The sequence below is a fragment of the Pristiophorus japonicus genome, chromosome 24, assembly GCF_044704955.1.
Source record: "Pristiophorus japonicus isolate sPriJap1 chromosome 24, sPriJap1.hap1, whole genome shotgun sequence".
Taxonomy (NCBI): Eukaryota; Metazoa; Chordata; class Chondrichthyes; family Pristiophoridae; genus Pristiophorus; species Pristiophorus japonicus.
Window position 1 is genome coordinate 32,735,498 of NC_092000.1, and position 22,149 is coordinate 32,757,646.

A 22,149-nucleotide genomic window follows, 5' to 3' on the forward strand; every position below is an offset into this window, starting at 1 on the left:
CGGAGCTCCGGTGATCAGCCAACTCGGCAGAGACACAGCGAGTACAGCCTTTTCTGCACATTCCCTGAAGGTGCCCTTTCTCTTTGCAGCCTTTGTATGCATAGTCTTTGTAGCGGCACTGGTGGGCCCTGTGGTTTCCTCCACAGCGCTAGCATGGGGCCATCTTGTTTGCCCCATGTGGCGGACTCAGGGTTGCGGGACTCGGGGCAGCATCACTGCGCTCGCCGGTTTAGAGTCCTGGGTCAGTATTCGCCTGGAGTCGCTGGCCGAAACCATGTAGGCCTGGCTCACTTCAATTGCTTTCTGCAGGGTGACCGTGATGTCAGCTGAGCAATTTGTGTAGGAGGCCTTCATGGCTGATTCCGATGACAAATACGTCCCTTAGTGCTTCATTAAGGTGGTCGCCAAACTCACACGGCGCAGCTAGTCTTCTGAAGTGTGCAGCATACTTGTCAATTTCTTGGCCCTCAGGTCGCCGGTAAGTGTAGAACCGGTGCCTGGCTGTGAGGATGCTTTCTTTCAGTTTTAGTTGTTCCTTAATGATTGTTACAAGTTCCTCATAGCTCTTGGTGGTTGTCTTCTCCGGGGCTAGTAAGTCCCTGATGAGACTGTAGATGGTGGGCCCACAACTGCTAAGCAGGATGGCCCTGCGTTTGTTCGGTAGTGTAGCCAGTGTGTCCCCGTCCAGGTTGTTGGCTAAAAAAAAGTGTTCCAATCTTTCCACAAAAGCATCCCAATCTTCCCCCTCTGTAAATTGCTGAAAGTTGCTGAGGTTAGACATGTTGAGCGTATAGTTCGTGATCTCGTATTCCCGTCGCCAGTTGTAGTATATGTAGGCATCTTTAGTAATGACACCAAGAGACAGGGTATGATACTTAAACTGTGCAGACCTGTAGACTTTATTAGCAGCTCCTGAGTGACGACAACAAGCTGAGTTCCCTTTTATACTGGGTTACCTGCCGTGTGCAGGCAACTCCTGGGCCTCCAGCAACAGCACCCTCAGGTAAGGTGTGTACAGTACAAGGGTACATTCAATGTGGCATAACAGTGTTACAGACATCACACAGTGAACAGGCATGCATACACAACACTATCTATCTCAGAGTTGAATATATTCAGAGACTCAGCATCCACAGCCCTCTGGGGCAAAGAATTCCAAAGATTCACAACCCTCTGAGTGAAGAAATGCCTCCTCACCTCTGTCTTCAATGACCTACCCCTTATCCTGAGACTGTGGCCTCTAGTTCTCGACACTCCAGCCAGGGGAAACAACCTCTCAGCATCTATCTTGTCAATCCCCTTCAGAATCTTGTATGTTTCAATGAGATCACCTCTCATTCTTCTAAACTCCAGATAGTATAGGCCCATTCTACACAATTTCTCATCATAAGGCAGCCCTCTCACCCCAGGAATCAATCTAGTGAACCTTTGTTGCAAGGCAAGTATATCCTTCCTTAGATAAGGAGACCAAAACTGTGCACAGTACTCCAGGTATGGTCTCACCAAGGCCCTGTACAATTGAAGGACGACTTCCTTATTCTTATACTCCAACTCCCTTGCAATAAAGCACAACATGCCATTTGCCTTCCTTACTGCTTGCTGTACCTGCACGCTAGCTTTCTGTGTTTCTTGCACAAGGACACCCAAATCTGTCTGAACATTAACATTTAAAAGTTCTCGCGATTTAAAAAATATTCTCTTTTTCTATTCTACCAAAGTAAATAACCTCACATTTCTCTACATTACACTTCATCTTCCACCTTACTGCCCATTCACTTAAATCTATCTACATCCTTTGGAGACGCTTTGTGTTCTCCTCACAACTTACTGTCTCACCTGGCTTTGTATGGTCAGCAAACTTGGATACATTACACTCGGTCCCTTCATCCAGGTCATTAATATAGATTGTAAATTGTTGAGGCCCCAGCACTGATCTTTGCGGCATCCCACTAGTTGCAGCCTGCTAACCTGAAAAAGACTGGTTTATCCCTACTTTCTATTTTCTGTCCGTTAACCAATCCTCTATCCATGCTAATACATAACCTCCAATCCCATGATCTTTTATATGGCATCTTATCAAATGCCTTTTGTAAATCCAAATATACAACAACTACTGGTTCCCCTTTATCTACCCTGCCAGTTACATCCTCAAAATACTTTCATCAATTTGTCAAGCACGATTTCGCTTTCATAAAATCATGTTGACTCTGCCTAATCATGTTATGATTTTCTAAGAGCCCTGATATCACTTCATTTACAATGGATTCCAGCATTTTCCCAATGACTGATGTCAGGCTAAGTGGCCTGTTTTCTCTCTCCCTCCTTTCTTGAATAGCAGTGTACATTTGCTGCCTTCCAATCTGCTGGGACCATTGTAGAATCGAGGGAATTATTAAAGATCAAAACCAATGCATCCACTATCTCTGCAGCCACCTCTTTTAGAACCCTAGGATGTAGGCAGTCAGGTCCAGGGGATTTGTCGGCTTTTAGTCCCATTAGTTGTTCTAGTACTTTTTTTCTACTTATATGAATTACATTAAAGCCCTCACCCTCATTAGACTTTTGGTTCCCCACCATTTTCGGTATGGTTTTTGCATCTTGTACTGTGAAAACAAATACAAAATATTTGTTTAACGTTTCTGCCATTTCCTCATTCCCCAGAATAATTTCTCCTGCCTCAGCTCTCTTCCTCTTTACATATTCTTATATTTCTTGCTAGTTTTGTCTCATGGTCTATTTTTTCCCTTTTTATCAATTTTTTGGTCATCCTTTGCTGGTTTCTGAAACCCTCTCAATCCTCGGGCTTACTGCTATTCTTCGCAACATGATAAGCTTAGCCATGGATGGTCACTTTTTCTTATTAGTTTTTGTTTCTCAATGGAATGTATTTTTGTTGAGAATTATGAAATATTTCTTTAAACGCTAGCCACTGCTTATCGACTGCCATACCTTGTTATCTATTTTTCCAATTACCTGAGCCAACTCGCCCTACATACCTCTGTAACTGGCCTTAATGAAGTTTAAGACTCTAGTTTCGGACTTAGGCAAGTTACTCTCAAACGTACTGTGAAATTAAACGTATTATGATCACTCTGCCCGACAGGATCCTTTACTATGAGATTGCCAATTAACCGTGTCTCATTACACAATACAAGATCTAAAATAGCCTGTTCCCTGGTTGGTTCCAGGAGGATTGTTCTAGGAAACTGTCCTGAATGCATTCCATGAACTCAGCCTCCAGACTACCTTTGCCAATTTGTTTTGTCCAGTCCATCTGAAGATTAAAGCCCCCAAGATTATTGCATTACCTTTGTTACAAGCTCCTACTATTGCTTGATTAATATTCTGTTCAACGGCATAGCTACTGTTCGGGGGCCTATATACTACTCCCACCAGTGTTTTCTGCCCCTTGTTATTCCTTATCGCCACCCACACTGATTCTGCTTCCTGATCTTCCGAGCCGAGATCCTTTCTCTCTACTGTCCTTATGTTATCTTTTATTGTCAGGGCTACCCCCACCACCCGCCCGCCTCCTTTATCATTCTGCCTGTCTATATAGCACCTTTCACAACCACCGGACATCCCAAGGTGCTTTACAGCCAATGACGTACAGTGTAGTCACTGTTGCAATGTGGGAAACGCAGCAGCCAATTTTCACACAGCAAGCTCCCACAAACAGCAATGTGATATGACCAGATAATCTGTCTTTGTTATGTTGAGGGATAAATATTGGCCAGACACTGGGAATAACTCCCCTGCTCTTCTTCAAAATAGTGCCATGGGATCCACCCAAGAGAGCAGACGGGGCCTCGGTTTAATGTCTCATCCGAAAGACAGCACCTCCGACAGTGCGGTGCTCCCTCAGTACTGCACTGGAGTGTCAGCCTAGATTTTTATGCTCCAAGTCCCTGGTGTGGGGCTGGAACCCATCACCTTCTGACTCGGAGGTGAGAATGCTACCCATTGAGCCACAGATGACACTACAGTGATACCAGACTTACTAAAGAACTCCCATGATGCACTAGACACCTAATAACAATTCCCATGATGCACTGCACTGTTAATTGAAATTCCCATGATGCACCTTAAAAGAAATATAATCACAAAAGCGGACAGGAAGTGATTTCTGTTCTGATTCTGTTATGTTCAGAATAATTCCACAAGACTGTATACTGTAAGCTCAAACTGTTGTGACCGTGGTCTCTTTAATGTAACTCCAGAGTGAGGAAGCAGCATGGTAGACTGCATTTTATACCTGCTTGCCTGGGGTGTGCAGGTGACCCTTAGGTCTCCCACAAGTGCGCCCCCTGGTGGCAAGTCTTACACATTGGTATATAACATCACTCCCCCCACTGCCTCCAAAATCTTAGATACAAGTTATTTACAAGTTGAGGCGATCCGGGGCTCTGCGTTCCCGGGTTGATCACCTGAGTTGAAGTCCTGGCATGGTTGAGTCGGTTGGATCATTGCCGCATTGCGGCGCGGCTGGTCTGAACGGACTGTCGGGCTTGGTGGGTTCATCCTCGTGGTTGACCATGAGGTCGATTGCTGGTTGGGTGTGATTTGGTGGATCAATGATGGTAATGTCCTCTTCAAACTGTTCTTGGTTGTCAGTGAATCGCAATTTGGTCTGATCCAAGTGCTTTCTGCACGTTTGTCCATTCAAAAGTTTGACAACAAACCCCCCCTTGGCTAAATCAATGCCAGAAACCCATTTGGGACCATGACCGTAATTAAGAACAAACACAGGGTTATTCACCTTAATGTCACACGATACAGCCACGCGATCGTGGTACACGTTATGCCAGTGACGCCGGGTTTCTACATGATCATTGAGATCCGGGTGGACTAAGGAGAGCCTGGTTTTGAGTGCTATCTTCATTAGCAATTCTGCAGGGGGAACCCCAGTAAGCGAGTGGGGTCGCGTACAGTAGCTGAGCAGAATCCGAGATAACTGGGTCTGCAGGGAACCGTCCGTCACACGTTTCAAGCTCTACTTGATAGTTTGAACTGCCCATTCCGCTTGACCATTGGATGCGGGCTTAAACAGGGCAGACCTGACATGCTTGATGCTATTGGAGGTCATGAACTTAATGAATTCCAAGCTGGTGAAACATGGTCCATTGTCATTAACAAGGACTTTGGGCAAACCATGGGTGGCGAACATGGCCCGGAGGCTTTCAATGGTGACAGTGGACGTACATGACGACATTATTATACATTCAATCCATTTAGAGTAAGCATCCACTGCTACTAGGAATATCTTTCCTAGAAAGGGGCCAGCGAAATCTACGTGGATCCTGGACCACGGTTTGGAGGGCCATGACCACAGACTCAGTTGGGCCTCCCTTAGTGCATTGTTCAACTGTGAGCAAGTGTTAAATTGGTGTACGCATGACTCCAATTCCGAGTCAATGCTGGGCCACCAAATCTGCGGCCTTCATCATGACTGTGCCTGGGTGGGTACTGTGAAAGTCGCGTATAAACGTTTCCCTGCCTTTTTTTGGCAAAACTACACGATTCCCCCATAGGAGACAATCCAAAAGGATGGACATTTCATCCTTGCGTCGGTGGAACGGCTTAATTTCGTCTTGCATTTCCCCGGGAACCGCCGACCAGCTCCCATTGAGAAACAGCTTTTTACTAGTGATAGCACAGGGTCCTGGCTACTCCAGGTCCTGATCTGGCGAGCCGTGTCGGGTGACCCCTTGCTTTCAAAATCATCCATTACAAGAAGCAAGTCTGCGGTTTGCGCTATTTCCACCCCGGTGGTGGGCAATGGTAGCCAACTGAGGGCATCGGCACAGTTCTCAGTGCCTGGTCTGTGGTGGAATACATAGTCATACGCAAATAACATTAGTGCCCATCTTTGGATGGGGACAAAGCATTGGTGTTAATACCTTTGCTTTCTGAGAACAGCAAAATGAGCGGCTTGTGGTCAGTTTCGAGCTCGAACCGGAGTCCAAATAGGTATTGGTGCATTTTCTTAACCCCGTATACGCATGCTAATGCTTCTTTCCCAATGATACAGTAGGCTCTTTCAGCCTTAGATAAACTTCTGAACGCATATGCAACCGGTTGCAGTTTGCCTGACACATTGGCTTGCTGTAACACACAACCAACCCCGTACGCATCACAAGCTAGTACTAAATGTTTACACGGGTCATATAATAAAAGTAACTTGTTAGAACATAGCAAGTTTCTGGCCTTATTAAAAGCTGATTTACCCCAAACCCAGTTGTCACCCTTGCATAGCAATAAATGCAAAGGTTCCAGCAAAGTGCTCAACCCCGGTAGAAAGTTACCAAAATAGTTGAGGAGTCCCAGGAACGAATGCAGCTCCGTCATATTCTGTGGCCTGGGTGCATTCTTGGTGGCCTCCGTCTTGGAGTCCGTGGGTCTGATGCCGTCTGACGCAATCTTTCTCCTCAGAAATTTGACTTCTGGCACCAGGAAACGCACTTGGAGTATTACAACCTGAGTCCCACTCTGTCCAGTCGCTTTAGAACCTCTTCCAGGTTGTGCAAGTGTTCGGTGGTGTTGCGACCAGTGATCAGGATGTCGTCTTGTAACACCACAGTGCGCGGAACTGATTTCAGCAGAGTCTCCACGTTCCTCTGGAAGATGGCCGCAGCGGAGCGAATCCCAAAGAGGCATCTGTGATATATGAACAGTCCTTTGTGCGTGTTGATTCATGTCAATTTTTTTGACGGTTCAGTCAGCTCCTGTGTCATGTAAGCAGAGGTTAGATCCAGCTTGGTGAACGACTTCCCTCCTGCTATCATTGCGAACAGGTCATCTGCTTTGGGTAGTGGGTACTGGTCCTGTAATGAGACTCGGTTGATCATTACGTTGTAGTCCCCGCAGATTCTGACCGTCTCATCGCTTTTCAACACCGGAACAATTGGACTGGCCCACTCGTTGAACTCGACTGGCGATATGATCACATCTCGTTGAAGTCTGTCCAGCTCGATCTCGACTTTCTCTCGCATCATGTATGGAACCGCTCGGGCCTTATGATGAACGTGTAGTGCATCAGGGACTAGATGGATCTGCACTTTGGCACCTGTGATGTTGCCGATGTCTGGCTCGAATAACGACGGGAATTTGTTTAGCACTTGGGTGTACGAGGCATCATCCACAGAAGACAGTGCTTTGATGTAGTTCCAGTTCCATCGGATCTTTCCTAGCCAGCTTCTGCTGTACAGCATTGGGCCATCACCTGGTACAATCTATTGTGGTAAATCATGCTCAGCTCCATCGCACGATACCTTCACTGCCACACCGCCAATGACTGGTATGAGCTCTTTGGTGAAAGTGCGCAGCTTGGTGTGGATCAGGCTTAGTTTTGGCCTTTGTGCCTTGTTGCCCACAGTTTCTCAAAATTCTGGCTCATAATTGACTGACTCGCCCCCATGTCCAATTCCATGGAAACTGGAATGCCGTTTAATTTGACTTTTAACATTATCGGAAAGCTTTTGGTGGTGAAGGTGTGTACCCCATACACTTCCTCTTCAGTCTCGGGTTGAGTTGCCTCTCTTACTTGTTCAGCGTGATCCGCGCCGGATCGGTCATCTTCTGCCGATTCTGCCACGTGGTGAGTCGCAGCGCATCTGCACATTCGCTGGAGGTGCCCCATTGTTCCACAGCCCTTGCACACATAGTACTTGAATCGACATTGATGGGCTCGATGATTACCCCCGCAGCGCCAACATGGTGTCAATGGATTTGCATTCACGCCCCACGGCGGACTCTGATTCATCCTAGGTCTGGCCTCTGCAGGCGTGTGGGCCCTGCCACGTCCAGTTCTGTCAGCTGAAGGCATTATTTTATGCACAGTACTTGCCGGTGAGCTTCGATGCTGCAAAGATATCTGTTTAGAGTTATCGTTCATGGACATGAAAGCCTGGGCTATTGTGATGGCCTTGCTCAGATCTAGGGATTCAGCAGACAGCAGTTTGTGAAGAATGATCTTGTTGCCGCTTCCAAGCAAGAATAAAATCCCGCAACATTTCCCCCAAAAATCCAGCAAATACGCACGGTCCCGCAAGGCGTCTTAGGTTGATGACGATGGTGTGTATAAAAGCGTTACCTGGCCATTAAGATGCTCTCCTTCGGCTTGAGGTGTTCCCGAACCAGTGTGCACAACTCTTCAATTGTCTTCTCTGTTGGTTTCGTTGGTGCTAGCAGATTTTTGATGAGGCCATATATCATGGACCCGCAACCAGTGAGGAGAATCCCCCTGCTCTTGACTGCGGTCTCTTCCGTATCCAGCTCCTTGGCCATGAAGTACTGCTCAAGACGCTCAACGAAGGCTTCACAATCATCACCCTCAACAAATCTCTCAAGAATATCAACAGCAGCCATAACCGCGTGAAAGTTCGTGATCTGTTACTCGTCTCCAATTGTTATGTTCAGGATAACTCCACAAGACTGTATGCTGTAAGCTCAAGCTGTTGTGAACTTGGTCTCTTTAATGTAACTCCAGAGTGGGGAAGCAGCATGGTAGACTGCCTTTTATACCTGCTTGCCCAGTGTGTGCCGGTGACACAAGTGCACCCCCTGATGGCAAGTCTTACACATTGGTACAGTTTACATATATAACAGATTCAATCTCGCTTCAGACAATTTTTCTCATACTCAATTCAGAATATATTATTTACTCCCTCTGGACTGAAACATGACCTGGTGTACGAATTATTCTGGGGTTGCAGGCCTCAGGGTGAACAATGAATCCCTTGTACGATTAAGATGGACATTAGCAAAAGCAAGAATCTCACCATACCTCCGTGATCCCTCTGACTGCTGATAAGTAACACACTAATTCAGAAATGCAAATCACGTTTATTAAGAATTAAGGTTATCAGAAACAAGATAAAGCAAGCAGCAGATATCACAAAGATTATAATACCCTAAAGTACTGGAACATGATCTTGCAGTTACAGGCCCATCAATCTAATTAGGTGGCCCAGGTACCAGGTGGCCTCCCAGAAACCAGGGGAGCAGCTCACACACCTTCAAGGCACAAATTGCGAGAGTCTCACTGCAGGATTCCTGATGAGACGATTGCAAATGCCACAAGCAGAAGGATGGGTGATGTATTGCCCAGCACTCAATATTGAACATTTCTTTAATGAGGTTGGACTTTGTGTCTTTATCATTTGTTAATCGACCCACATAAACAGAGGTCTGACAGTTCCCTTGAGTGCAGCATGAACGTACTGACCAGGGACATGGATCTGCTCAAATCTCTGCCTCACTCCCTCACTGGGAGGTGCTTCTCACCAGCCACGGCAGAGAATCATTGAAGATTCACAAGATCTGGAAATGGACAGATCTTTAACCTGTCACATGTGGGGAACTGTGACATTATTCACTTTGGTGGGAAGAATGGAAAAGCAGAATATTTTTATGAGGTGGGAGACTAGTAAATACTGGTATTCAGAGGGATTTAGGGATCCGTGTACACGAATCACGAGTTAATTTGCAGGTACTGCAGCAATTGGGAAAGTAAATGGTATGTTAGCGCTTAGTGCAAGGGGTTTGCACTATAAGAGTAAGGAGGTCCTGCTTATATAGGTGAGACCACACCTGGAATACTGTGTATAGTTTTTGTCTCGTTACCTAAGGAACGATATACTTGCCTTAGATCGATAGATGTTTGGGCACAAATGGAATCAAGAGATACCTGTATAGGGATAGTGTGGAAAAGTGGATTTAATGTAGAAGTTCAGCCGTGATCTTTTTGAATCACGGAGCAGCTCGATGTGCTGTACGCCCTACACTTGCTCCTATTTCTTATGTTCTTATATTTACTGCATTGCTGTGTGTCAGAGGGTCAAGGGATCAAATTGTACCAGCCGTGTGGTTTAATATGGGCAGTGTCCATTAGCTGCAAGGAGAGACACGGCTGAGAAACTGGCAAAAAATGGTGAAGTGGTTGGTTTGTGAGCTGGTCTCGGCGTCCTGTGGCTCAATCAGAATTGGAACTCTGGCCTCACTCGCTCTAACACGGTGAGCTGGGAGTCAGTCAGCTCGCCAGTCGCGGCCTGAACAATCCCGTCAGCCTCCGACACTCGGCCGGCTCACGGCTCCTCGGCAGGGGAGGAGGATTGGGAGGTGGGGCAGAGGGGCAGTTGCGGAGGGAGAGCTAAGAGGTGGAGGTGAGTCGAAAGTTGGTTGGAGGAGGAGAGGAAGGTGGGAGGCAGAGGGGGAGCAGGAAGGGGCGAGAGGAAGTACGGCAGCAAACGCGGAGGGGGATGGACCTGGGCTGGCAGCTTGCCTGTCTAGGATCAGATTTCATGCAATCATACAATCATAGAATGATACAGCACGTAAGGAGGTTGTTCGGCCCATCGTGCCTGTGCCGACTCTTTGGTAGCGCTATGCAATTAATGCCACTCCCCTGCTCTTTCCCCATAGCCCTATAAATGTTTTCCCTTGAAGTATTGATCCAATTCGTTTTACAATGTTACTACTGAATCTGATTCCACGACCCTTTCAGGCAGTGCATTCAAGATCACAACAACTCATTGTGTAACAAAAATATCTTCACATGTCACCTCTGGTTCTTTTGCCAGGGATGTGGGGTGGAGTGATTGGGTGATTTGATTTGAATGAAGTCAAGGCCATAGACTTTTCTGTCCACACTCTGAGGGCTGAAGAGAGCAGGAACTGTTGAAAACCCATTACATTCTCAAAGGAGGAGGACACATATCAACAATTCCAAACAAAGTTTGAGATTCCCAGAGCAGCTTTGTTTCAATGGGCCTGAACTGGAGATATAAAAGATTTGCATTTATATCGCATCTTTTCATGACCACCGGACGTCTCAAAGCGATTTACAGCCAATGTGTAGTCACTAACAGCAACGTGATAATGACCAGACAATCTGTTTTTGTTTTGTTTGAGGAATAGATATTGGCCAGGACACTGTGGATAACTCCCCAGCTCTTCTTCAAAATAGTGCCATGGGATGTTATACGTCCCTCTGAGAGAGCAGACGGAGCCTCGGTTTAACGTCTCACTGTAGTGCTCCCTCAGTACTGCACTGGAATGTCAGCCTAGATTCATGTGCTCCAATTCCTGTAGAGGGATGGTAACCCACAACCGTCTGACTCACAGGCGAGTTATGCTACCCACTGAGGCACAGCTGACACTGTGCATGTGAGGAATCAGGACATAAGTGTACAAACACTGCACTGGCAATTTGCTGCATTCCGGAAAACTGGATTTGGTTCACCACAGTACAGGACAATAGGGACATTCTACCATATGGGTCTTCGCATTGCTGGATTAAAATAAAGTGGTAAAACTGAGTGTGTCCAGTGGGCTTTAGGATCTTGGCAGTTAGGAGAGGAGGGAAGGAGAGCCCTGGTCACACACACACCCGATACTAGCTCAGGGCTGCGTGCCCAATGTACACGTACTGAACATTTAAAAATAGATTCACTTTCCACTTAGCACTGACTGTAACGTTAAGGAAAATAGCATTATGATGATTTTTCACAGATGGAGGAATGCCTGGAACTGCACGGCCAATCGAGCTATTCTCCAGTTTCTTTGGCCACGGCACAGTCTTCATCTCCGTTTTGATTGGTCTGTCCACTCGCCCAAAACCTGAATGAGAAAAGAGATGAATAGAACAGAATGAATGGACGGTTGGACACAAAGGCTGGAATTTTGCCGACGCTCAGAGTGCGGGTTTGGAGGCGGGTCCGCTGTCAAAATCAAAAAGATTGACAGCAGGTCGGTGTCCCGCTGTAAACCCACCTCCTTGTCAGTTTCCCAAGTGTTGGGTCTGTCATTCCTGAACAGACCCAACACCAAGTGGCTGGTTAGCCAATTTAGATAGTTAAAAGATAGTTAAACGATAGTTAAGCAGGATTTAACCATGAACTTAGCATTTTACCAGCTTTTTAACGAATTTCCCAGATTATCACGTCGGGTATTGTGTAAGCATTGAATAATTCACTAACCTGACAGCTGCAAATGGTTTATGAAAGCTCCCATTTCATAGGCCTTCACTTTCAAAAGTTAGAAGCAGTTGCTTACTGCATTTAGAAGATAGATTGACCTTTATGCAGCTAGAAAGTGTTTGGAGCAAACTCTATCCAGTGTCACCTCATTGATACAACCTCTCTCACCATTGACAGATCGCTTCTGTCATCTCAACCTCACCTGCCATTTATTCCATCAGCATCAGTGCTCTTGTAAAAATCTCACCTTGGTCCTCAGAATCCCAACACCAGCATCACCAGGCACACTAGCAGAACAAACATCCACACCAACCTTCTCCACAATCAACTGATGTTGCACTGGACACAGGGCATCATCACCCATGCACATTGCTGCCCGGGGCTCCAGCGATGGTTGCAGTATATTCAGATTTGCTTCACTTAACACTGTACACCCTGGCTGCCACATAACATGCCAGGTTGGCACCACCCCATACCGGCACCATAAAGCAATCCCTACAATGTCCAAGACATTCCTTTCACACTCATCAAGATTGGGGTACATAAGAACATAAGAAATAGGAACAGGAGCAGGCTATACGGCCCCTCGAGACTGCTCCGCCATTCAATAAGATCATGGCTGATCTGATCATGGACTCAGCTCCATTTCCCTGCCCGCTCCCCATAACCCCTTATCCCCTTATCGTTTAAAAAACTGTCTATTTCTGTCTTAAATTTATTCAATGTCCCAGTTTCCACAGCTCTCTGAGGCAGCGAATTCCACAGATTTACAACCCTCAGTGAGAAGGAATTTCTCCTTATCTCTGTTTTAAATGGGCGGCCCCTTATTTTAAGATCATGCCCTCTCGTTCTAGTCTCCCCCATCAGTGGAAACATCCTCTCTGCATCCACCCTGTCAAGCCCCCTCATAATCTTATACGTTTCGATAAGATTACCTCTCATTCTTCTGAATTCCAATGAGTAGCGACCCAACCTACTCAACCTTTCCTCATAAGTCAACTTCCTCATCCCCGGAATCAACCTCGTGAGCCTTCTCTGAACTGCCTCCAAAGCAAGGATATCCTTTCGTAAATATGGAAACCAAAACTGTACGCAGTATTCCAGGCATGGCCTTACCAATACCCTGTATAACTGTAGCAAAACTTCCCTGCTTTTATACAATCTTCTTTGCAATAACGGCCAATATACCATTGGCCTTCCTGATCACTTGCTGTACCTGCATACTATCCTTTTAGGTGAGGAGGGATTGGGGGCTTTATACCTTACCATTCACTGGAACTCACTAAGACACATTCAAAAATGCACACAAATCTGTTCAAGAAGGCAAAGTGGTGAAAATAAAGATTTCAATACTTGATAGCAATTAACAGAAACTTTACACATATATTCACTAAAGCACCCAAGTGTCCTTGTGTATTGTTAGTTTGAATGATTGGACAAGGATGAGGGTGCGTGTGAAGTGTGGATAGTGAGATGGGGAAGTGATAACATAGATAGTGAAGGATGGGTGGAGGTGTAAGGCAAGTTGGTGTGAGTATGGATGTGTAGGAGCAGAATGATAGAAATCATAGAAGTTTACAGCACAGAAGGAGGCCATTCGGCCCATCGTGTTCGTGCCAGCTGAAGAGTTTTCCAGCATAATCCTACTTTCGAGCTCTTGGTCTGTAGCCTTGTAGATTACAGCACTTGAAGTGCATATCCAAATACTTTTAAAATATGGTCAGGGTTTCTGCCTCTACCACACTTTCAGGCAGTGAGTTCCAGACCCCCACCACCTTCTTGGTGAAAAAATGTCCCATTAAATCCCCTCAAAGCCTTCAACCTATTACTTTAAATCTGCCCCCTGGTTGTTGACCCCTCTGCTAAGGGAAATAGGTCCTTCGTATCCACTCTATTTACATCCCTCATAATTTTATACACCTCAATAAGGTATATATTTTTATACTCCACTGCTCCAAAGAAAACATCCCCAGCCTATCCATTCTTTCCTCATAACTAAAATTCTCCAGTCCAGGCAACATCCTCATCAATCTCCTCTGTACTGTCTCTGACACAATCACATCTTTCTTGTAATGTGGTGACCAGAACTGCACGCAGTACTCTAGCTGTGGCCTAACTCGTGTTTATACAGTTCAAGCATGACTTCCCTGCTCTTATATTCTATGCCTCGGCTAATAAAGTATCCCGTATGCTTTCTTATCCAAGCACTCCAAGGTCCTTCTGTTCCTCTCCACTTCGCAGTGTCCTACCTTTAATGTGTATTCTCTTGCCTTGTTAGCCCTACCAAAATGTATTACTTCACACTTCTCCGGATTGAATGCCATTTGCCACTGTTCTGCCCACCTGACCGGCAGTCTACAGCTTTCTTCTACACTATCAACCACATGGCCAATTTCAGTATCATCTGCAAACGTCTTCTTCATACCCCCTACATTCAAGTCTAAATCATTGATATATACCACAAAAAGCAAGGGATCCAGCACTCACATCTTCCGACTCCAAACGCAGATTACCTTTGTGGTCTCTAATAGGCCTGACTAAAACATCTTTGGGTTTTCACTGATTTTACTTGCCAATATTTTTTTTCATGCACTCTTTTTCTTAATTTCCTTTTTGATTTCACCCCTGTCGTTTATATACTCCTAGGGTTTCTGCAGTATTGAGCCCTCAGTATCTATCATAAGCCTCCCTTTTTTTCTATATCCTACCCTATATGCCCCTTGACATCCATAGGTTCTAGATTTGTTAGTCCCAATCCTTTTCCTAAAGGGAACATACTTGCTCTAAACCCTCAGGATCTCCTCCTTGAATGCCTCTGACATTGATTTACCTTCAAGTCGCTGTTTCCAGTCCACTTTGGGTAAATCAGTTTAGTAAAATTGGCATTTCCCCAAATAAAAACTTTTATTCCTGGTCTATCTTTGTCCTTTTCCATAACTACCCTAAATCTAACTGAGTTATGATCACCAGCACCAAAATGCTCTCCCACTGATACCCCTTCCATCTGCCCAGCTTTATTCCCTAAAACTAAGTTCAGAATCGCCCCCTCCCTTGTTCGGGCTAAAAAAGTTCTCCTGAATGCATTTTTAGGAATTCTGCACCCTCTATACTCTTCACACTAATTTTATCCAGTTAATATTGGGGTAGTTGAAATCTCCTACTATTACTGCCCTATAGTTTTTGGACTTCTCAGAAATTTGCCCACATATTTGCCCTTCTATCTCACTCGGACTGTTTTCAATTGGGGAAAAGCCAATTTTACTGCAGAAATGCAAGTTCTTTCTCTTCCCAGACACCACTTGCGGCCACCACTCTCTTTATTCCAACTGCTGCCTCCGGTGATTTCCTGCGGGATGGGATCAGGGACACTGGAAAAGGTTTGTAATGCCCACTTACACTACAGCACTGATTAGGGTTGCCAACCCTCCAGGATTGTCCTGGAGTCTCCAGGAATTGAAGATTAATCTCCTGGGCAATGCTAAGAGCAATCCTGGAGAAAAATCACAGCGGCATTAAAAAACATTATTTCAATGCTTTTATAAAAATGTTGGTGATGGGAAAGAAAAGGCTATTTGACTGACAGTCAAGAATCGTCCAATTGGGTAACGAAGAGTGTGTTCACTTTCCAGTTTGGCCTGGTGGGGCCGGACACCACGAGGAAGGACATGTTGGGTGACCAATGGGGAGAGTGCGGAGGCGGGCCATTTGGAGGGAGAGAGTCATGTGATGAAAGCTCCATGAATGAGACCAATTAGAGTTGGCAACCCTAGTATTGATGGCCATCCCGACTGCATGGGCTGGAGTGTGCTGTAAATAATCGAGGGGTGGATGTCTCCGATGGTGTGGAACGCAGTCTAAGGCGATAGATTTTCCCCAACCTCATACACCTGCTGCACTTTTTCTGACTGCAGATGGGAAATGAAAGTTAAGATTGTGAGATGTTAACACTGTGCTGTTGTTCCTCTGCAGAGTGGGGGTTAGTTGTTAACCTCGACTCCACGAAACTGCCTAAGAGAAGGTTGTTAACACTGGGGACCCCAGGCTCCTGCGATACAGAGAGAGCATTAATCACTCGTATGCTGAGAGTGTGCTGTATATAATTAATGGACACAAATATTTGTACTAATAAAGTGGCCGCCGTGTCTCTGATTGGCTCTCCATTATCACATGACGTATTGCTGATTTGTCCCCTTGGAGGATAAGTCACATCATGATGTTTCTCTGGAATGTGTAAATGAAACCGCCCAGCCCAAGTTCTGACTGACATTGCAAATTGTAATTTGATCCACTCTGACTTCTGAAGCCATGGAGGACAGATCTCGAACAACCCAACAAAGGCCTCCCAAGTTCCAGCCGATGTCGCTTACCCCAGTGCAAGTGCTTGACCTTACACCCCTACCCCTCCCCACCATAAATGGGGCATTGTGTGCGGATTGTTAACAGGTTTATTGGGTATGAAGTGAATAGTGACAGTGTCGTGACTTCTGGATTTCATCCACTCCAACGATGTCCCTTGTAACACACACACCGAGCTTTCCCACCCCCCCGGCCCCACCCCTCCCCAACCGTGTCTCTCTCTCTTCCCCCCCGCCCCCACTCCAGTCTCTCCTACCTCCCACCCCAGTCTCTCTCTCCCCCTTCCCACCCTCTCCCTCCCCTCTACTCCCTCCCTCTCCCTCATTTCCCCTCCCTCTCCCTCACCTCCCTCTCCATCCCCTCCGCTCCCTCCCCTCCCCTTAACTCCCCATCACTCGCTCCCCACCCTCTCCTCACCTCCCCTCCCTCTCTCACCCCTCCCTCCTCCCCGACCTCACCTATCCTCCCCTCCCTCCGCTCCCCTTCCTCTCCCTCCACTCCCCTTCCTCTCCCTCACCTCTCCGCCTCTCCTCTCCCTCACCTCCCCTCCTCTCCCTCACCTCCCTCCACACCCCTCCCTCTCCCATCCCCTCCCCTCTGCTCCCTTCCCCCTACCCTCCCTCTCCCTCCGCTCCCCTCCTATCCCCTCCACCCCTTCCCTCCCTCCCCTTTCCGCCCCTCTCTCCCTCCTCCTCTCTATCACCATCCCTCCCCTTCCTCCCTCCTCCCCTTCCTCACCTCCCCTTCCCCCACCCCACCCTCTCCCCCCCCCTCACCTCTGCTCCACACCACCTCGTCTCCCCTCCCTACCCTCCTTTTCCTCTCCTTCACTTCCCCTCCCCACCCGCTCCCTCGCCTCCCTCCCTCCCTCACATTGCCTCCACTCACCTTCCACACTTTCACCTCCCCTCCTCACCCGTTCCCTCCCCTCCCGCTCCCTCCCTCCTCCCCTCCCTCACCACCCTTCCCCACCTGCTCCCTTCCCTCCCCTCCCCTCCATCCCACCCCTCACCTACCCTCCCTCTCCCTCTCCTCCACTCCCCTCCTTCCCTCCCACTCCCTTCCTCCCTCCCCTTCCCTCAACTCCCCAGCCTCTCCCTCCCCTCCCCTCCATCTCAATCCAATCCGCTCCCTGCCTGCCCCTCCTCTCCTTTTCCCTCCCCTCCCTCTCCTCCTTTTCCCTCCCTCACCCTCCCCTCTCTCTCCCTCCGTCTCTCTCCCTCCCCTCCCCTTCCTCTCCCTCCCCCTGCCCTCCCTCCCCCCTCCATCCCTCTCCCTCCCCTCCCTCTCCCTCCCCTCCCTCTCCATGGCCTCCCCTCCCTCCCCTCCGTCCCTCTCCCTCCTTCTGCCTCCCCTCCCTCTCCCTCCCCTCCACTCCCCTTCCATCCCTCCCCTCCCTCCCTCATTTCTCCTCAGCTCCCTCTCCCTCACCTCCCCACGCTCTTCCTCACCTCGCCTCCCTCTCCATCCTCTCCTTCCCCTCCACTCCTCTGCCCTCCCTCACCACCCTCTCCCTACACCTGCCCTCCCCTCTCCTCTTTCTCCTTCCCCTTCCTCTCCCCCTCCCTCACCCTATCCTCCCTCTCCCTACCCTCCCTCTCCCTACCCTGGCCTCCCTCCCCTCCGCCTCCCTCCCTCCACTACCCCCTCGCACTCCCTCCCCTCCCCCCTCTCCCTCCGTCACCCCTCCCTCCCCTCCCTCTCCTCCCCTCCACTCCCCTTCCAACCCTCCCCACCCTCTCCCTCCTCTCACCTCCCTCCCTCACTTCCCCATCTCTCCCTTTCCCTCACCTCCCCTCCCTCTCTCTCACCTCCCCTCCCTCTCTATCCCCTTCCTCCCCTCCACTCCACTCCCTCACCGCCCTCTCTTTTCCTTCCCTCCCTCCCCTCCCCTTATCTCTCCTCGCCTCCACTCCACTCGCCTTCCCTCCCTCCTCACCTTCTGCCTCCACTCCCCTCCCTCCCCATCCCGCATCTCCTCTCCCCTCCCTCCCTCCCCCCTCCCCTCCCTCACTTCCCTCCCATCCCTCTCCCTTTCTTCCCCTTCCCTTCCTCCCACCCTCCCTCCCTCTCCATCCTCTCCCTCCCCTCCAGCCCCTTCCTTCCCGCTCCTCCCCTCCCTCCACTCCACTTCCTCTCCCCTCACCCTCCCGTCCCTCCACTCCTCTCCACTCTCATCCCACCCCTCCCCTGCTCCTCTCTCTCACCACCCCTCCCCTCGCTCCCTCCCTCACCTCCCCCCCTCCTTTCCCTCTGCCTCTCCTCCCTCTCCCTCATCACCTCTCCCTCACCTCCCCTCCCCCTCCACCTCCTTGCCCTCCCCTCCACTTCCCTCATCCCCACCCTCTCCAACCCTTCCCCTCCCTCCCCCCCTGCCCCTTCCTCTCCCTAACCTCCCCTCCTGCTCCATCCCCTCTGCTCCCCTCCACTCTCCAACCTCTCCATCCATTCCCCTCACTCCCTCCCTTGTTGCCCCTCCTGTCCCTTCTTCCTCCTCTCTCTCACCATCCCTCCCCTCCTCCCCCTCGCACCTCCCCTCCTACCTCATCTTCTCCCTCCCCTCTCCTCCCCGTCCTCATCTCTCCTCCCCTTATCTCCTCCCCTTCCTCACCTTTCCCTCCCCTTCCTCCCCTCTCCCTCTCCAGCCCCTCCCCTCCCTCCCACCCATCCCCTCCCACTCACTCCCCTCCTTCCGCTCCCCTCCCTCTCCTCACCTCCCCTCCCTTCCCTTCCCTCCCCTGCCTCCCTCCATCCCTCCCTTCCCTCTCCCGCCCCTCCACTCCCCTTCCCTCCCTCTCCCTCCATTCCCCTCCCTCCGCCCCTCTACACTCCTGCACCTCCCCTCCTCTCACTTCCTCCACTCCCCTTCCCTCCCTGCACACCCTCTTCCTCCCCACTCTCTCCCTCACCTCCCCCCCTGAGGGAAAGGGAGGGGAGCAGGTCAGAGTCTGGGTATTCTCACCTCCTGACTCCCCAAAACCTCTCCTTGATCTTCAAGGCACAGGTCAGACTCCCCACTTGCCTGGATGAGTGCAGCTCCAACAAGCTCAACACCATCCAGGACAAAGCAACCCGCTTGAGTGGCACCCCATCCACCACCTTAAACATTCACTCCCTCCACCACTGGCGCACTGTGGCTGCAGTGTGTACCATCTACAAGATGCACTGCAGCAACTCACCCAGGCTTCTTCGGCAGCACCTCCTAAACCCACAAACTCTACCAACTAGAAGGACAAGAGCAGGAGGCGCATGAGAACACCACCACCTACAATTTCCCCTCTAAGTTACACACCATCCTGATTTGGATATATATTGCCATTCCTTCATCGTCGCTGGGTGAAAATCCTGGGACCCCCTCCCTAACAGCACCATGGGAGCACCTTCACCCCACGGACTCCAGCGGCTCAAGAAGGCGGCTCACCACCACCTGCTCAAGGGCAATTAGGGGTGGGCAATAAATGCCGGTCTTGCCAGCGACGCCCACATCCCATGAATGAACAAAAAAAAAGTAAATGTCAAACTTCTCTTCCATGGGCTTCACACATGGCCATCCTTTAACTGGTTTCTTGGTACATCTGTCAGCTGTGTTTTACAGGAGAATAATAAAGAATTACATAGGGGCCGAAATTCATCATCTCGCCCCCCACTGCCACTGACATTTCTCCTGAAGATCTGCCCAGTGCCACTTTCGGGGTGGCCTGGAGCGAGCGGGAGGGGAGAGCCGGCGGGAACCGCCCGCTGATGTCAGCGGACAGCCGAGTGGCGCAACTGACCTCCCACCCGCCGAGCTCCCAGATTCCTGTGGGCGGGAGTCGTTGCCAGAACGGGGATGGACCGCTGTGAGGAGGCTGGTCTGTCCCCGACGGTGAGTAGGAAGAACTGAAAAAAAGCTAAGTGAACATTTTTTTTTAATTTTCAACAGCGACTGACCTGGATGGGGTCCCCTGAAGGTCTTCCAATAGTTTTTTTATTGTTTACTGTTGATTTTTTTTCAGGTCTTCGACCCTCCGTGGGCCCGACTCCATCCTCGGAGGCACTTGGGCGGCAAGCACCTCTGCCGCCGAGAATGAGACTTCCCGCCCGCTGCCGCCCCGATTGGCAGTGTACGTCATCCATTTGCCCCCCGCCGACCCTCGAGGGACCTCGGCGATGACTATCCCCCAAAGTACCTTCTGGTACCTGGTCCACATGAACCTCCTCCCACCCGACTTCATCTCATCCCATCAGCATAGCTTTTTATTGCTTTCTCCCTCATGTGCTTATCCAGCTTCCCCTTAAATGCATCGAAGCTATTCACCTCAACCATTCCTTGTGATAGCGAGTTCTGCATTCTAACTAGGCCATTAAGAGAAAGTCACAACACTAAAGGTTTTCATGCTCTGTGTATATTACAGGGCCAACACATCACAGCAGACCAATGAACTTGGTTAAAGCACACCAGTTAGCTCCACTGCAAACACAATGAAGGGAATTCATCCAAACTTGTTAAAGGTTTGTGTGCTAATATTCAAAGAGCCGAATTCCCAAGCTGGATTGATCCTCCACAGACCGAGAGGAGGCAACGTTCGACTGCCGGCTGCCTGTTTCTCACCTGCAAAGTGGGCAGGGGCGTGCGGTGCCCCCATTGAAGCCCAAGGCCGGGATGATGCCATCAGCAGTTGGTTTCCTGCAAGAGGCTGTATAAGGGGTGGTCACGGGGGTCAGGTTCACCTCTGACCTACTTGAGCGGTTCGAATCGCTCCCACTCCCTTGGGTTCTAGACTCTGGATTTATTTGGGGGATGTGATAAAATGCAAGAGACCACTGGCTTGGTGCAAAAGAACTTTGATTTTATTAAGGATAAGAAAATACAATGTCACACTTATAATTAAACTAATAAAGAACAGTGCATCACACATTCAAAGGGGTTGCAGTGAAAATTACACCTCCCACCTCCCAAATACCTAATACTGGCTAGGATAGACTCCAGAGCAGACAGCGACTATGCTTACCAATATTTTCTGGTCAGTTAGCGTAGTTCGCGGTTTCAGGGTTCGTTGGATTCTGTAGGTTCTGCTTGCGGTACCCCGAACATCGGAGAGGACATCTTATTGCGCATTCAGTTGGGTTGAGTCCGCTGATGCGGTAGGGCGCGTTTTGGATTTGTGGGATAAGTACCCATTTTCTTTCGTTAGAAATAGGTTTCAAAGTCCTTTTAGGTAACGTTTTCACTTGTTGGTAGTCAGGCCTAGATTGTAGAGTGGAAACTTTCGATTCTTTGGTTTCTTCCTTGTGAAGTTTTGTTTCGAGGTTGGTCAATCACGGTGGTTTTAGTGGTACCACGTTGGCTGTGGTCGGTGCTGCCGCAATAGTGATGTTCTTCCTTCCTTTTCGATTTCAGGATGTCGGGGCTGGAGAAGTAATAGCATAAGCAGCAATAGCATAAGGGCAAAGCAAAGCATACCCTTTGTTAAAACAGAGGCCCAGTTATACTGTTTGGGCTGTCCTAATCTTCGTGCCAAATCAGTCCAGAATTCTTTGTTTAATTTTGGCGGGCCCGAGAATTCTTTGTCATATGTTGGCAGGCTCGTTAAAAGTTAATATGTCTTGGGTGGGGCTGATCTTCTAAATCTGTTTCTTGATGGAAATATTAGCTTGGCAATCGCAATGTTCTTTTGTGCTTGGTTTTTGCATACAGGCTAGAGTGGGCCTTTTGTTTTTATGCATAGGCTGAAAATGGCTTTCCAGGTTCAGGTTGATGACTGGCCATCTCTGAGTTAATTGTTGCAATGTTAATGTCTCTTGTGGAGAAGGGTTTTCGAGTATCCATTTTCCA

The 22,149-nt window shown here is 48.8% G+C and overlaps 1 protein-coding gene across 1 annotated transcript in view; it reads right to left on the bottom strand.

The window, feature by feature from the left end:
• Nucleotides 1–8,844: 8,844 nt before the first annotated feature.
• Nucleotides 8,845–22,149, bottom strand: part of LOC139237998 (zinc finger protein 79-like) — a 48,420-nt gene continuing 35,115 nt past the window's right edge. Inside the window, exon 3 of the mRNA XM_070867392.1 lies at nucleotides 8,845–11,619. Within this exon, the coding sequence (XP_070723493.1) occupies nucleotides 11,547–11,619 (73 nt within the window). The 3' untranslated portion in view covers nucleotides 8,845–11,546. The remainder of the gene's footprint in view (nucleotides 11,620–22,149) is intronic.